General features: G+C 47.0%; 1 protein-coding gene and 1 long non-coding RNA gene across 2 annotated transcripts in view; one reads left to right on the top strand and one right to left on the bottom strand.

Annotated features, from left to right (window-relative positions):
- Positions 1 to 3,502, bottom strand: part of LOC130382373 (ras and Rab interactor 3-like) — an 8,478-nt gene extending 4,976 nt beyond the window's left edge. Inside the window, exons 1-6 of the mRNA XM_056590077.1 lie at positions 3,191 to 3,502; positions 2,935 to 3,007; positions 2,655 to 2,743; positions 1,183 to 2,281; positions 735 to 918; positions 221 to 392 (exon numbers count right to left, since the gene is read on the bottom strand). Of these exons, the coding sequence (XP_056446052.1) occupies positions 221 to 392; positions 735 to 918; positions 1,183 to 2,281; positions 2,655 to 2,743; positions 2,935 to 3,007; positions 3,191 to 3,224 (1,651 nt within the window). The 5' untranslated portion in view covers positions 3,225 to 3,502. The remainder of the gene's footprint in view (positions 1 to 220; positions 393 to 734; positions 919 to 1,182; positions 2,282 to 2,654; positions 2,744 to 2,934; positions 3,008 to 3,190) is intronic.
- LOC130382376 (uncharacterized) lies at positions 1,935 to 14,959 on the top strand. Its single transcript, XR_008895562.1, has 3 exons — positions 1,935 to 3,333; positions 3,529 to 3,784; positions 14,647 to 14,959. It is a non-coding gene; the product is annotated as an uncharacterized LOC130382376 (long non-coding RNA).

The raw sequence follows: 14,959 nt of genomic DNA, 5'->3' as shown, positions 1-14,959 counted from the left end.
ACACACACACACACACGCACACAGCCCCCAAACAAGAGAAACACAAGCACGCACATGCAGACACACACATTTAGCTTATTATCTATAAATCTTTGTTTAACTTATTTACATTCACAACCCAAATTGAAGACCCCATCCAGCACTGACACATCCGACATCATCATGTGAGGACGCAGCGCGAGAGGGTCGGGCGGGCGGCGGTCGCTATGAGACGACGTACCGAGCTTGTCGTGTGTGTACTGGTGCTGTGGCTCAAGCATGCCTTGCAGCTCGGTGCTCTGCAGCAGGTAGCTCTTCAGCTGGGTCATCATGGTCCTGATCTCCTGGAGCAGCTCTGTGGTGGACGAGTGACGGGACATGGTCTCCAGCGTGAAGGTGCGGTGCTCTTTGACCTAAAAAAGGTAGAAGAAAGCATCTGAAACAGCAAACTTCATTGATTCAGCCATCTACAGAACAGTAACTAGGGAACTAGTTTTACTTCCCTAAAGGCTTGCACAAAATTAAAATGATTAACATCACGCCAGGTAAAATAGTCAGTTGTCCAGGAACCAACAGTTGAAAGCATCCAAACAGTGTCAACATATAAATGATTCAATTTATTATCTTATTAAAGTCGATTTCCTCACAACAAAATAGGAGAAAATTGCAATCACAAAATAATTTCCTCCATGAAATAATTGAGGCAGTGAAACAGGCTTGGTTCACGGCCTAACCTAACATAATCATATACTCACCAGATTGCCAAAGTAACTGATTGGGTCTCTGGCCAGCTCCACGATGCGCTGCGTGAGGCGGACGTCGTGGCTCATGAGCCCCGTCAGCACGGAGGAGAGGCGGTGGCGGGCGCGGCCCAGCATCACGGTGGTCGGCGTCCTCTTCACCGCAGCCTTACTAGAGGCGTGGCTATCGGACCTCTGGCTGCACAGAGGGAGGAGGGCATCAGTGGCTGGAGGTACAATCCCAGAGGTGTTGATTGAGAGGGAGAGAGAGGGAGAGGGAGAGCAGCAAAGAGCTGAAGAGCAAAATGTTCAAACAACCATGAACACACAGCTGCCCTCTCTACTCCCTCCCTGCACTTCTACCCTGTTGAGAGGTTTCGTATTTCAGTCGCGTGACCTAGCAACCTTTCAACGCTGCCGGTGCTCTCTGCCCGACCCGGGGGGCTGGACCATGAAGACTCACCTTTGGTTGTGCTCTTCCCCGTGGCCCACCTCCCCGGGGTCTTCCTCTGAGCTGCTTGGAGAGCAGGAGTCGGGGTCGGCTCCCACTGCGGCGCCACCCTGTGGCGAGTACAGCGACACGTCGGGCCTCCGCACGGACGAGGGCGGGGCCGCTCTGACAGCTGCACACTGATTGGCGGTCAACCCCGCTCCTCCTGCCGGTTCGGGGGGCTTGGGGGCCTGCTTCCTACGTGGAGGCGGGACCGGCCGAGGGGGCCTCTTGCACGATGACTGGGAGGGCAGGGATGGAGAGGTGGTGCTCAGCCCTCCCTTTTCCTCCTCTCTCTCCTTCCCTCCTTCTTCTTCCCTCTCCTCTGTCGTCCGTCCGTCTGTCTGGCTGCTGTGAGCAGGGGCCTCCAGCTGGAGCAGGTCCCCGATGGTGGGGGAGCCTGACGCTCTCTGCTCCTGTCCTGCCCCCTCTCCTTCCTCCCCCATGGGGCCCTCGGTGCCTCCACCAGGAGCCGTGTTTGGGGAGGCGCGGCGCGGCGGGGCCGGGGGCTGGCAGGGCGGGGGTCTGGCCTGCCACGGGACAGGAGGTCTTGATGGAGGAGGGGGCGACAGCGGGGGCTCCGTCTTCCTCGCTTCTTTCAGCAGTTTCTCAAAGCGTCCCTCCTCTCCCACGGCCGAAGGGCTAGCGACGCCACCGGGCGGCCCGGCCCCCCCCGCCGCGCCACAGGGCGGCCCGGCCGGCGACCCGGCACACAGACTCGGTGGCCGCGGCGGGGGCCGCTTGAACCTCAGCTTGTTGCTCTGGCCCATGGTGTCCGGCGGTGGGACAGTGGTGCCGTTGGGCAGGCTGTGTGGCTGAGCGGGGGGGGCGTCTCCCTCGGGGCAGAGCGGGGCCCTCTGTAGCGGTAGAGGAACCCCAGAGGCTGGCCTCGGGGCGGCCTCATCGGCTGCTCTGCTGGAGGCCGTACTGAGGACAGGACTCTCCCCCCAGACGCTGTCCGAGTGTGTGAGACGCTCCACAACGTTGGGGACAACATGACAGAACTGGGGCCGGGGTGCTGGCGGTTCGTTTGTCTCACCGTCATGCAGTGGGAGAGCCATGGTGCAGAACTCTGGAGAGAGACAGAACAAGGATGAGAGAAAGGGCTTTTAATGAATATCTTGAATAAATCCTTTTTACTATTTTTGTATTTTGTAATGGAAAACACAAATCTCAAAACATAAAAACCTGACAGAAGGTTTTTTAGAAACATCGTTCTAAAAGCTTTTTGCCTTTTAGATGGCAGCAACATCACAAGTATGGTAGTAAGTAGGACACAGTTGCGTTTAAGACACATCCATGAGCAACAGTGACATCTACTGCTCATTGAGGGCAGCTAACCCAGTTGTTGTTGCTCTCGGGGATGATATGACGAAAACGAGCATGGTAGTCTTGCGACTAGCTACATTTGAAGATGTCAGAATGCTCAATATGAATGGTTATACCTTTTGCCATGGCAGAGACCACCGAGAGTTCCTCTTTTTTTGCAATGGTGATGACCTTGGGTAACCGCAGAGTGACCGGTAAGATGTCCCTAAACCAACCAAGTGTTATCAGACATTATTCTTCCATGTTGTTCTAAAAATGCTTTGTCGTGTGAAATGTAGGCAAATGTATACATATCTATTCATGTGTGTGTGTGTGTGTGTGTGTGTGTGTGTGTGTGTGTGTGTGTGTGTGTGTGTGTGTGTGTGTGTGTGTGTGTGTGTGTGTGTCCAGAAATACCTGCTGAAACAGTAGAATGAAATTAGCTTGATGATATTGTCAAAAAGCAGGCAGGAACCCTCTAGATGCAGAACTGAGGAAAAGACATCAATCATTGAATCTATCCATCTATCTTTCTTTCTATTTATCCATCATGATCGTATATTTTGCCTAGCACTGTTTGATTGCTATATTCATTTTACAGTTAAATGTCCTAGCTTCCAGTCCCCTTGAACTATCATTCAGGTTGGTTGTCTTAGGACGTGCAGAGGCCTACATTTCCCATACTCCTTGACTGGTATGTTGTGCATGGCAGCCTCCCCTCGTCCATTAGGGAGGCGAACTGACAACAAAGTGGCCTCGTCGCCTCTGCAGTGGACCAGGAACACCTGCAGAGTACAGAGTGGTTCATGCTCAAAGGTTTGCTATCGCCACAGAAAATGTGTGTCATGACAACTGTGAGTGAATGTAGTCGCATGGTGATACATTTGTGTGTGTGTGTGTGTGTGTGTGTGTGTGTGTGTGTGTGTGTGTGTGTGTTAGTTAAGTTAAACTAAAACATTAATGTAGGAAACGAATCACCCTGCTATAGTGAAATGTGTTTTCAATCTGTAGTTGCCTCACCCCGGCGGCCTCCCTCTCCAGGCCTCTGGCGACCTGCTCCGGGTCCAGCTGGCTCACCCTCCACACTGAGGTGCTCCCCAACAGTCTCTCGCTGAAGCCCCCCGGCCCCTCTGAGCCCGGAGGGCAGCAGGGAGGAGGAGAGGGAGGCGAGTCGGAGGGAGTCAAAGGAGGAGGAGGAGGAGAAGAGGAAGAAGGAATAAGTGGGGGAGCAGAGAGGAACGGAGGTGAAGACCTGAGGCTGGAGCAGGTAACGGAGGAGGAGGAGGGGGGGGAGGGGGAGGAAGGGGACGGAGGAGCAGGTGGTTGGATGAGAGGGCATGGGAGAGGTGAGAGGGGGGGGGGGAGGCCAGCGCTGTCGCATGAGGGCTGGGGTCGAGAGTCGAGGGGTCGAGGGTCGAGGGGACAGAGGGAAGAAGGAGAGGGGGGCGGGGCATGGGGAGGAGGAGGGGCGGGCAGGGTGGGCCTCGGGCCCGGCGGTGGCGGAGGTTTGGACCGTGAGGGCCGGGGGGGCAGCAGGGAAGGGAGAGGGGGAGGCGGACATGAGGAGAGGGGGAGGAGAACTGGTGGAGGGGGAGGCGGGGGAGAGGGCCGGAGAGGTGGACCACCGTCAGGTGAGGCAGGGGGGGGTGAGGAGGTGCTCTGCTCTCCGGTCAGCAGGCTCGTCTGGCTAGGGGGCAAAAGATCAATTCCAATTATCACAGATGGAGGTCCCCATCGGGCTCGTTCTCGTTGTGAGCACTGTGCAAAGGTGATGTTAAAGTATGAATACGGTTCAGAAACTAATGAATTAACTAATTCCAATAGGAATTGTATATGCTTGTTCTATACAATTGTAGTTTTACAGACCTTTTTGCACATGTTTATGTTACACTACATTTCATTGCGCTTTAGCAGAAGCTTTTGTTTAAAAGGCTACTTTTTGTGCATTTGGTCAACCGAGTTCAGGAATCAGTTCTATAGCAGTGACTGTTTGCACCGCTTTGTCTATGAGTTCACCGGCTGTCCCTTTCTTATCCGATTAATCATGCCTATATATCATATAGTAAAGTACACTTGTCTGATCAGTGGCGGCTGGTGGTTTTTAAAGGGAGGCAGGAAGAACTGCGCGCTTGGTTGCCATTGGCCTGCTTACACTGTTAGTGGCGTATGGTGCCATAAGTATGTGAGACTCAAGTTGTTTCAGGGTGTTTTGGTGGACCACAAAATAGCAGGGAGAGATGCCTGGCAACGGACGATCGCATCGAACGATGACGTCTATTATCTAAATTAAAGCTAGCTAGACTATGATACACTTTGATTAAATCAATTTGATTAAACAATTAAATACAATACAAATATAAACTACAATACACTTTAAACACTCAGTTTACTAGCTAATTTCAATGAGACAATTAAATACAATACAAATATAAACTACGATACACTTTAAACACTCAGTTTACTAGATAAATTCAATGCAATACAAATATAAAGTAAAAACAAGTGTTATCTGTATTATGTTATTTCCTCTTGAAGAGCGCAAATGTTTTTTGAAACCTGCCTGGCAAATGACAATCGCGGCGATCAATGACCAATGTATCGACGCGGATTACGTAGGCGGTAAAATTTTCGCCTCCCGTACAATTTTGGTGTGACTGCGGCATTGTACTTTGAAAGCTGGTTGGCAGCATGCCTTTGAAATGGACTACAAGGGCAGAAGGAAAGGATGAGAAGCCAATTAGTCAAATCATGCCTACTCTTGATTTGTAAAACTAAATAAAAAAATCTGGGCCTATCAATGGGCCTATTTTTCCCCTTACTTATTTGGCAAGGTTTATTTTCAGCTACAGTTGTTTAAAGTAAAATAAAGACACAAGAGCAAAAATGATGCCATTTAAAATGCATCCTGCTCTGAATCATTCACTAACATCCTTTCCACAATATCAAACAGAACGGTCAGAGTAACAAACAATTAAAATAAGAAAAATAACATTAGGGCTGTAAGCCTTACATTGTTTGAGGCAAATGTGGATGTTAATGGACGTTTCAGAATGTTGGTCATGGTGTTAAGCCAATTAAGATTGAGGGACATCCTTTATAGATCAAGTCAATCCTTCTCGCTGTTTGTGTTGCAAAGATATGAGGCGTAGACTAATTGCCCAGGGGTAGAAGGTATTCCTCAGCCTGTTTGTCCGGCTCCCAAAGGACCTGTGTCTCCTACCCGAAGGGAAGAGTTGGAAGAAGCCATGGCCGGGGTGTGATGGGTCACTCATAATTCTTTTTGCCCTATTCAGCCCGCGGGAGGTGGCAATTTCCTCCAGGGAGGGCAGGGGGCAGCCGATGATTTTTCCTGCCGTCTTAATAACCCCCTGCAGGGTTTTCCTGTCTTTGGCTGTGCAGTTTGCGTACCACACCGTAATGCCATACACCAGTACACTTTCAACAACAGAGTGGTAAAAGGTCTGCAGCAGCTTTGTCCCCACCTGGCATTTCCTCAGCAGTCTTAGAAAGCTCAGCGCGGCGCTCTCAGCGCGGCGCTCATTTCGTGACCTTGCCTAACTTTTGGCAGTGGAAACGCCGATATAGGTGAACAGAGCCGCACCGCTCGGTGGAAACGAGGCATAGACTGAGTGCCGGATCGTTGGTTCTCGTAGCCTAGACTTGAGGGGATTACTCCCTCCTCCGGGCTGCTCCACAGCCAGGGCTCCTGCTTATTGGTTCATAGTACAGCCAGGGCTCCAGCCCATTCGTGAATAGATTTGGCGCGATTCAGGCACCTTTAGCTAGTCAAACCGACTCAGAAGAGGAATTTCCGTCTCTCTCACATTGAACCCCATGTTATTCACTGGCCGCCAACACTGCCGAGAAAATAAATGGGAGTCAGTGGAGGCTGAGGGAGAAACGTAGCCTGGGTATACCCTTTCTGCTTTGCGCGCGATTTCATTTCATGCTGCTAGGCAGCCTGGATTCCATGGATCCGATTTTCACCTGAGATAGGGAACCTATCACAGAACGGGGAGGGACGGCAAGACGATGACGACGTCTATGCGGCACACCCATCGTCTTCTTCCTCATCGAATTTCTGTCGCTTACATACGTCATCTGGTATAATTGATAAGATTGGCTATGAGCTACGTACAGACTCATATGATAGACATTCGTATCGCCCAATAAACGGCTCCGGGCAATCGTAAACCACGCCTCAAATACGAGAAAATGAATGTGTGGTACCCAGACCTCTTCTCAATGTAGATTGAGAAGAGGTCTGGCGTTAGCCAGGCTGGATTACCGTCCTCCAGCAGTAATGTCAATAGACGATTGGGGGGGGGGCTAATGTCCCTTTTCCAAGGGAAATTAACATTACCTATACAAAGGCATTAAAGTAGTCATACTTAAGGGCATTAATTCATGACAGTAGTCTCTACATTTTTTTATCCTCAACAATGTTAAGAAATAAGTTCTCCTCACTGGAGAAGCCTCCACTGTGTCTCATATAGTTAGGAACCTGTAACTTTATTTTTTTTGTAGCTTTTTTTTTACAATTATATGCAATCCTCCGTCCCTTTTTTCTCAAAATAAGGACCTTCTATTTTCATTTCTTGTCTAATAAACTGCATGTTGCCGATTCCTTTATCATTTTTCATTAAACATCTTCTCATGACATAGTCATGAGAGTCTGGGGGTACAGAGTGAAACTAACTATTAACTTTAAATATATGTTCCATTATTTTCAATCTACCTAGAACTGCGGAGGGCAATATCTGATGAAAATAGGCGTGATTGCTATCTGGGACTGAGCATGCGAACCAGCTAACATGTTATCCGGCCATGCTATACCCTGTTAAATGTTATAAGAGTGTGCCGGAGCCGATGACCCCTGACCCCTAAAGCCCAAGCTGATGGGCTCACATTCTAACCGCCTACCTATCCTACTTTCCTCTTTCAATGCATTCCTCAGGGCGGATATTTGCTGAATCCGCTAATCAAGTATTTTTGGTTAATAATACTCAAAATTCCAATTGAAACAAAATATTTATCAAGTAGTTGGCCAATCATATTGCCATTGGTTCGTTGTTAATACCTCCAAAAATGAATTATATCATGGGAATGAGAAGTTGGGAGTACATTTTTTTTAACAAAAATGAACATAATAATAATAAACCACAGCATAAATATATTTTGTTGCCGATCCCACTAGATTTGGTTTTGAGATTAGTGTTTAAAGGTTGGGTATGGGATTTGCGAAACGCCAGCAGATTTTGAAAATAAACAACTCAAATGGTCCTACCCCCTCTCCTTCAACGCTGACTCGGACTCCACCCATTCCAAGTACATGGACGCGCAATCATGCACGAGTGAACACAGATGCGCGAGAGCGAGGCATTAGCTAGTTAGCTAGCTCCAGTAGCTACCGCAGGATAACAACAAACAGAAGCTTGCTCTGGGTCACAAGCTTTGAGTACGTGCACGAAGGGGTCGCGCGGGGAGCGGGGGAGGGGGATTGCAGTGCGACCGTTTGATTGACGTACTTACTGTCCAATGCAACTCGGTGGCTATGGAAATCATTGGCTGGAGTTTTTCGAGCCCTGCCCGTTCCACAGATGATTGACTTGTTTAATTTTCATGTCAGTACTTCTAACTCAGTGGCTGTAAGTGGGTTATGATAAGGATTTCAAGTAATTTTGCAAAAATGGCCAAAAAAGCGAATTCCATACCCAACCTTTAAGTTTTCATTTGGTTAATTATTGACACTGTTTTTTCATATTATCAGAACTGCATTCGGGGTCACATCCGATCCCAGTGGTCCATACTGGGTCACTAACCTAGTGGTTTATACTGGGTCACTAACCCAGTGGTCCATACTGGGTCACTAAACCAGTGGTCCATACTGGGTCACTAACCCAGTGGTCCATACTGGGTCACTAACCCAGTGGTCCATACTGGGTCACATCCCAGTGGTCCATACTGGGTCACAAGTGGTGGTGTCCATAATGGTTCACCACCACAGTGGTCCAGGATGCGCAGACCCAACACATTTGGAACCGGAATCAAGCGTTCCTTTGTGAGTGCTGCATGCAGTTCTCAACTATTGTTCTTCTTCTCTACAAACTTTGGGACCCACATTTGTATATAAAATGTTCAAATTAGCTTGGAATCGCGCGCTTCCATAATTTTTTTTAAACTTTTTAAGATACTTTTAAAATATATGTTTTTTACAATGGAAGACTACACCTACTTCAGACTTTGTAACTTGGTAAATTCTTAACCATTAACCTTTGTTCAAACATTTAACAAATCAACACACCTCGTGCCCACTACCTCCGTCCGTTGACTGATCCTCATTGACTTTGAATGGGGACGGACGCGCAATGCATTGTGGATCCGTCCGTGCCGTTGGAGCCTTCGGCTCCGTCAAAAAGTTGAAAAATGTTCAACTGACCCTACATGCCCACTACCTCCGTCAGTCAACGGACGTGGGAAGGCGTGGCTGAAGGATGGGGGAGTAGTCTTTGCAGAGGCATCCGTCAGCCAATTAAATCGCTTCGCCGGGTTCTTCCCGCTTCTTCCTGCTTGTTGCGAGGCAAGATGACCCGCTTTCCCGCTTTCCAGTATCGTCAGAGCCCGAGTCGCGTCACAGTGCTTAAATTTGCATACGCGATCTGATTGGATGACGGATCCATCGCTGCCGAAAAAGTTGAACATTTTTCAACTTTTTGACTGAGCCGAAAGCTCCAACGGAACGGACGGATCCACAATGCATTGCGCGTCCGTCCCCATTCAAAGTCAATGGAGATCAGTCAACTGACGGAGGTAGTGGGCACGAGGCGTGAGTGATCGCCACCAAGCGTGCGTGGATATCACTAAAGCTAACCATTGCGGGTGTCGCGGAGGCTAAACAACGTCAATATTTAACCTAGAAACCCAATGTGAAACTTAAACGGTTACGTTATTTCTTGTTACACTGGGGCTAAAATTATAAATCTATTGTAAATATGATGCATGCTAACAACAATGCTTAAACTATCTTTTTCACGCCATGCTATCGACACAAAAGACACACACACACGCACACACACACACACACACACACACACACACACACACACACACACACACACACACACACACACACACACACACACACACACACACACACACACACACTATCAGAACATTCTATATTTTATCTCAAATGCATTCAAACTGGATCACATTTGTTTAACTCTTTACTATATTTGTTGCCAACCATTTTACATTTGTTAAATGGTGTGCATGTTTACAATGTTGACTCCATTTTGACTTATGAAATTTAAATTTTATTTACATCTTAAACTTTCTAGCTTTACTAAGACATATTTTCAGCTTAAGACATATTTTCAACTCACCACAATTGTTGCAGGAAATGCATTTTCTAGTTTATATAATACAGCATATACATCATGATGCATCCAACAATAGTTGGAGCCAGTGCCCTATAGGCTTCTGGCCCCTGTGTATTCTATTAGCACACTGCATTTTGGTTGGTCGACGATTTGTGATTACCAACCAAGTCTGATGGCAGAAGATATCTAAGCCGAAAGTCAGCGGCCTAGAAGTGCAGACGGGGGAGGAATCATGCCTTGTGTGCAAGAAGTTCTTCTTCTTAAGAAGCAGGCAATGTTCTCCATCCAGCATCACTCCAAGATTATTGTGCGTCAGAGTATAGTGTTGTTTATTCAAGCAAGACAAGCACTAACAAGAGTAGTTATATTTTGTGTTCTTTGAACTTATTGCGAAAGTGGTTCGTTACGATAAATTAAAGCAAGTATTTGTACAGCCATTAATTCCAAAGACCTTTACAGACAGACAGATCTGAATAACCTAGAAGAGGTCCCTCCCTCCACGGACTGCCAGGAGTATGATAAAAGAGTGGGCTAAAAAGGGCTACCAAAACTTTGCTCCTCAGTTGAACTTGTGGAACTTCAATGGAATTTATAAGCTTCCCATTTACAGCAAGCAAAGCAATAATGGCCACCCCCCCCCCCCCCCCCCCCAACACAGAAACAAACACACAGCTAGGCCAAACCCTGCCCCATCCCCCCCAAATTCCATTGCAAGAAAAGTTCAGTGGAGTCTGAGCTGTACCTTGTCTCTCGGGGGAGAGTGCTGCATTCTTCCATGTTCTCTTCAGGGTTGGAGAGCGGAGTGTCTCTCCCCGGCTCTCCGCTGTCTGGTGTTTATTCAGTCTTCACTTTTTTCTCCTCGGCCTCTGGTCTCTCTACCCCATTAGAAGCCCCACCTCCTGCTGCTGCTTCTCCTTTTTCTGCTGAATTGAACAAGGGAGGGAAGAAAATATAAAAGTGACTGTGTGGAAAGAATGTTCCTCTGGGTCTGTGTCAGCTCTCTCTCTCTCTCTCTCTCTCTCTCTCTCTCTCTCTCTCTCTCTCTCTCTCTCTCTCTCTCTCTCTCTCTCCTTTATTTTTAGTTGAGTGTCTCAACTTCCTCTCAACATCACGCAGGAAGAGGCTGAACCGTTTGGTCAAAACCCCCCATCTCTCTCTCTCTCTCTCTCTCTCTCTCTCTCTCTCTCTCTTTCTCTCTCTCAAAAGAAGAAACGACTTCCTTCTCTGAAAGCGATTACGTCATACAACCGAACCGACCATTTGCCTGCTGCATCATGATTCCTCATGTAAACTAACAGCAACAGCCAGCAGCACCCTGAGTTCTTCCTCCCTCCCGTATTTCCTCAGTCATTCTTTCCTCCCCTCATGCACAAGACTGAGCAGCGACTCTCCACATTCTCCCCCTGAGCATTAATGACTATCTGCAAGTCTTGTTTCACTACCACTAACTCTTCTTCCACCCAATCCCCAACCCAGCCCTTCGCATCCTCTCCCCCTCAATCCCATTCACATTAACCTTACCCCCCAAACACACTTAAAACAGCCCTTGCTGCTTCAGCTCCATTCATTGATTGAATACAAATTTTAATAAACTGCCAAAATATTCACATGGCCGTCAAATTGGATGTATAGTGTGTGCTGTTCACTGACCACACTGTACAGTTGCGCCCTGCGTAGAAGAGCGTCAGTTTCCCCTCATCTTCAGTCCTTATGTCCACCGGGGGAGGCCGTGAAGGCCAGGTCCTCCTCAGCGCCGGGTTATGAGATCATAAACGGTAGTGCAGCCTGTGAGCCGCTAGGGGGAGCCATCGTCACACCTCACAAACGCCCTGTTAGATATGCAAATCTACACAGGTACTGTTCTCGGTCGTCGGTCACTATTTTATGCATCTATGGTACAGTGGCGGCTGGTGATTAAAATTGTCGGTGGGGTGCATTAATACACAGGGGTCCGCTGGTCCGATTTGATTTCCTGTATTCTAGTGCATTTTGGGGGTGGCCACTACCTAAAAATTAATTCAGATTCATGGCCCTACAGGATGTAGGCTATGAATCTGACTTGCTGGGCCTGGACAAGTTATGCGTGCATCAGCCCTGTAGTGAAGGTGCGGTATAGCCCAGATCAGTTACGGCTCGCGTTTCTACCGACGACAGTACCCTTAGGGTAGGACAAGGTTTAAGCCGACTCTGGGCGCCCTCTATTGACCATACGCCACAGCTATGGTCATATTTTTTCTCAGCCTACTCCGCCGAAAGTCGACATTGCGTGTCGTAGGTTTGAACATGTTTGCGAACATGCCCCACTCGTCTGTCATCAATGTACCCAGAAAGCGTCACTCCGCTAGACGCCAGCGGACGTTTAGCTACACATGCTACGCCGAGATACGCTCTGAGGTAGCCTCCCAAATGAGGTAGCCTCTGATTGTCCAAATGAACCATTATAATTTCCCGGTTTGAACAGTAGGGTGTGCTCCATAGATACATCAGTTCTTTCTATAGTAATGAGTATTATATCTTGTTTTACTCCAATTGTCTCTGCAAGCTTGACAGATATGACAATGCTTAACGTAAGGCTATCTTATCTACTTAATACATGACAAAGATATGATATCGCTCTTAGATGATAACAGTACAGTAATGATGCAGTGGGTACGCAATGGTTCTCCTCATGCTTCTTAATAACATTTGTGTAACGGTAAGCAAGATGGAAACAAGCATTATTTAAAATGTGTAGGCTCTATAGTTGACACCACAACCATGTACCAGCTGTAGACACCTCAGTTATGCCAAGCAGGGTGTGAGAATGAGTGCAGGAGAGTTAACCTGGTATAGGTATAAAAGCCACACTGCAGACAAAGTATATATGCGCATAGGTGCATATGTGTGTGCACAGGCGTTATGCAAGCCCGTTTCTGCGTTGCTGAAATCTCTCGCTACCAAATTGCGCACATTTTCCTTCATAGTTGCATTGGCCTACCTCCCCCCCGCCTCCCTCATGCTCTCCCTCTTTCCGCCTCCACACTAGAAGTGTGATGCCTACACTGAGGCGAGTCAGCCTCGTGTTTCCCTGTGTGGAGGTGATGAGTGGGAGGCAGAGGGCACGCTGAGAGGGTACAAGAGACACAGACCCAAGCTAGTGCGTGGGATAGATGGATAAATATTCTGTTTTGGATAGATGGAGAGGGATGGATGGATGGATAATCTGATACATGAGAGAGAGAGAACGAGAAGAGAACGAGAGGGAGGGGATTGATGGATTGATAGATATTTAAGTACTATAAGATATATCTAGATAGAGAACTATAGAGAAGGAGGAAATGAAGAGAGACAGTATGGACACATGGAGAGGGACTGAAGATGATTTACTGAGATAAATTAGGCTTGAGGGACAGAGACAGTGAGGCAGAGCAGCTGAATTGAAGAGGGTTGTGTGTGTGTGTGTGTGTGTGTGTGTGTGTGTGTGTGTGTGTGTGTGTGTGTGTGTGTGTGTGTGTGTGTGTGTGTGTGTGTGTGTGGGTTGGCAGAGAGAACAGGCTTGGGTAAAAAAAACACAACAGAAGGCATGATTCAGAGCAGAGAACTGAGAGAGACGAGAGAGAGAGAGCAGAGAACGTGAGAGAGAAAGGAAAGAGAGAGAGAGAGGAGAGAGATAGCTTAAAGAGAGAGAGAGAGAGAGTGAAGAGAGAGCGATAGAGAGAGCGTGGAGAGAGAGAGAGCGTATTGAGAGGGAGAGAGAGAGAGAGAGAGAGAGAGATAGAGTGAAGAGAGAGAGAGATAGAGAGAGATAGAGAGAGAGCGTATTGAGGGAGAGAGAGAGAGAGAGAGAGAGAGAGAGAGAGAGAGAGAGAGAGAGGGGAGAGGGGGAACAGAATCGGCACATTCAGATAGACGAAGAAAAACAACCCAAGGATTGGTTTTTGTGAGGATATCGCCGCATTATTGCCAACGTCTTGGATACAGATATATATATATATATATATATATATATATATACAGGCTATCTGCTGGACCAGCTTAACGCCCATGTCTTTTTTGATGGGAAATGTGGCATTCGTATGGATGACGATATGGAGAGATGGACAACATTGACAGTTTCAAAAGATTCTTAAATGAGAACACTTTGAGGATGAGAGAGAGAGAGAGAGAGAGAGAGAGAGAGGGAAAGAAAGAAGCATAGAGAATGCAGTGACTTGTGGGCAAACTAAAGACTTGTAGAAAGACAGAACATTTGTATAAAGACACAACACTTGTTGGAGGTGAACATAACAGGAGTAATAATCCACTGCCAGATGTATCAGTCAAGTCATTGGAAGGTAAAGTATGCCTAATCCATCTAAATGAAATATGGTTTATTGTTGCACTCGCCTCTCTGCTCCATTAGAGCAGAAGGAAATTGTCTTACCATCTGAGAATATAAGGCGCTCTTCGATAGTGTGTTGATAGCACTTCTTAATTTGGTTAATTTGACCAGGCATAAAATCTTTATACCACCTCTATTCTGTTTCATCAACAGATGTGATTATGTTCCAAAGTCATAATTGTGGCTCTATTAATACTGTACTTGCTGTGTTTTGGTTGAATTGTCTTCAATATAATTATCTCCAATGAACCATAGATTGCATTGGTTTCAGAATATGGGAATATATCCTAATATACGTATATATTTTTATTATTTTATTTATTCATATTTAAAGTTATTTATGTTTGTTTGGCTTTTACCATGTTCTTTTTTTCCTTTGTTTTACAGCCAGAAAAACATACAAGCATAAAAACAGAAACGGCAGTCTTCAATCATACCCTACTGTATTCTTTCTGTCATTCTGCCAGTCGGCTCTTGGCTACCCATCTTGTGGCAGGTGGATGAAAGTCTATGTTGGCTGAAGACAAACAGTTTGAAAATCAACAATCAACAATCAGAATCCATCCAAATCCATTCAAAGAAAGACGCTTTTGAGGGAGGGTAATGATCCCGTTGGAGCTGCTGGTGTATTCTTGTTGAACTATAACAATGGACTTTTATGCTTGTTTTTATTGAAATGTAAAGAAAATAACATTTTGGA

Source organism: Gadus chalcogrammus, chromosome 5, assembly GCF_026213295.1.
Source record: "Gadus chalcogrammus isolate NIFS_2021 chromosome 5, NIFS_Gcha_1.0, whole genome shotgun sequence".
NCBI classification, from domain to species: Eukaryota; Metazoa; Chordata; class Actinopteri; order Gadiformes; family Gadidae; genus Gadus; species Gadus chalcogrammus.
Note: the sequence above shows the minus strand (reverse complement) of the source record. Positions and strands in the feature narration are given on the sequence as shown.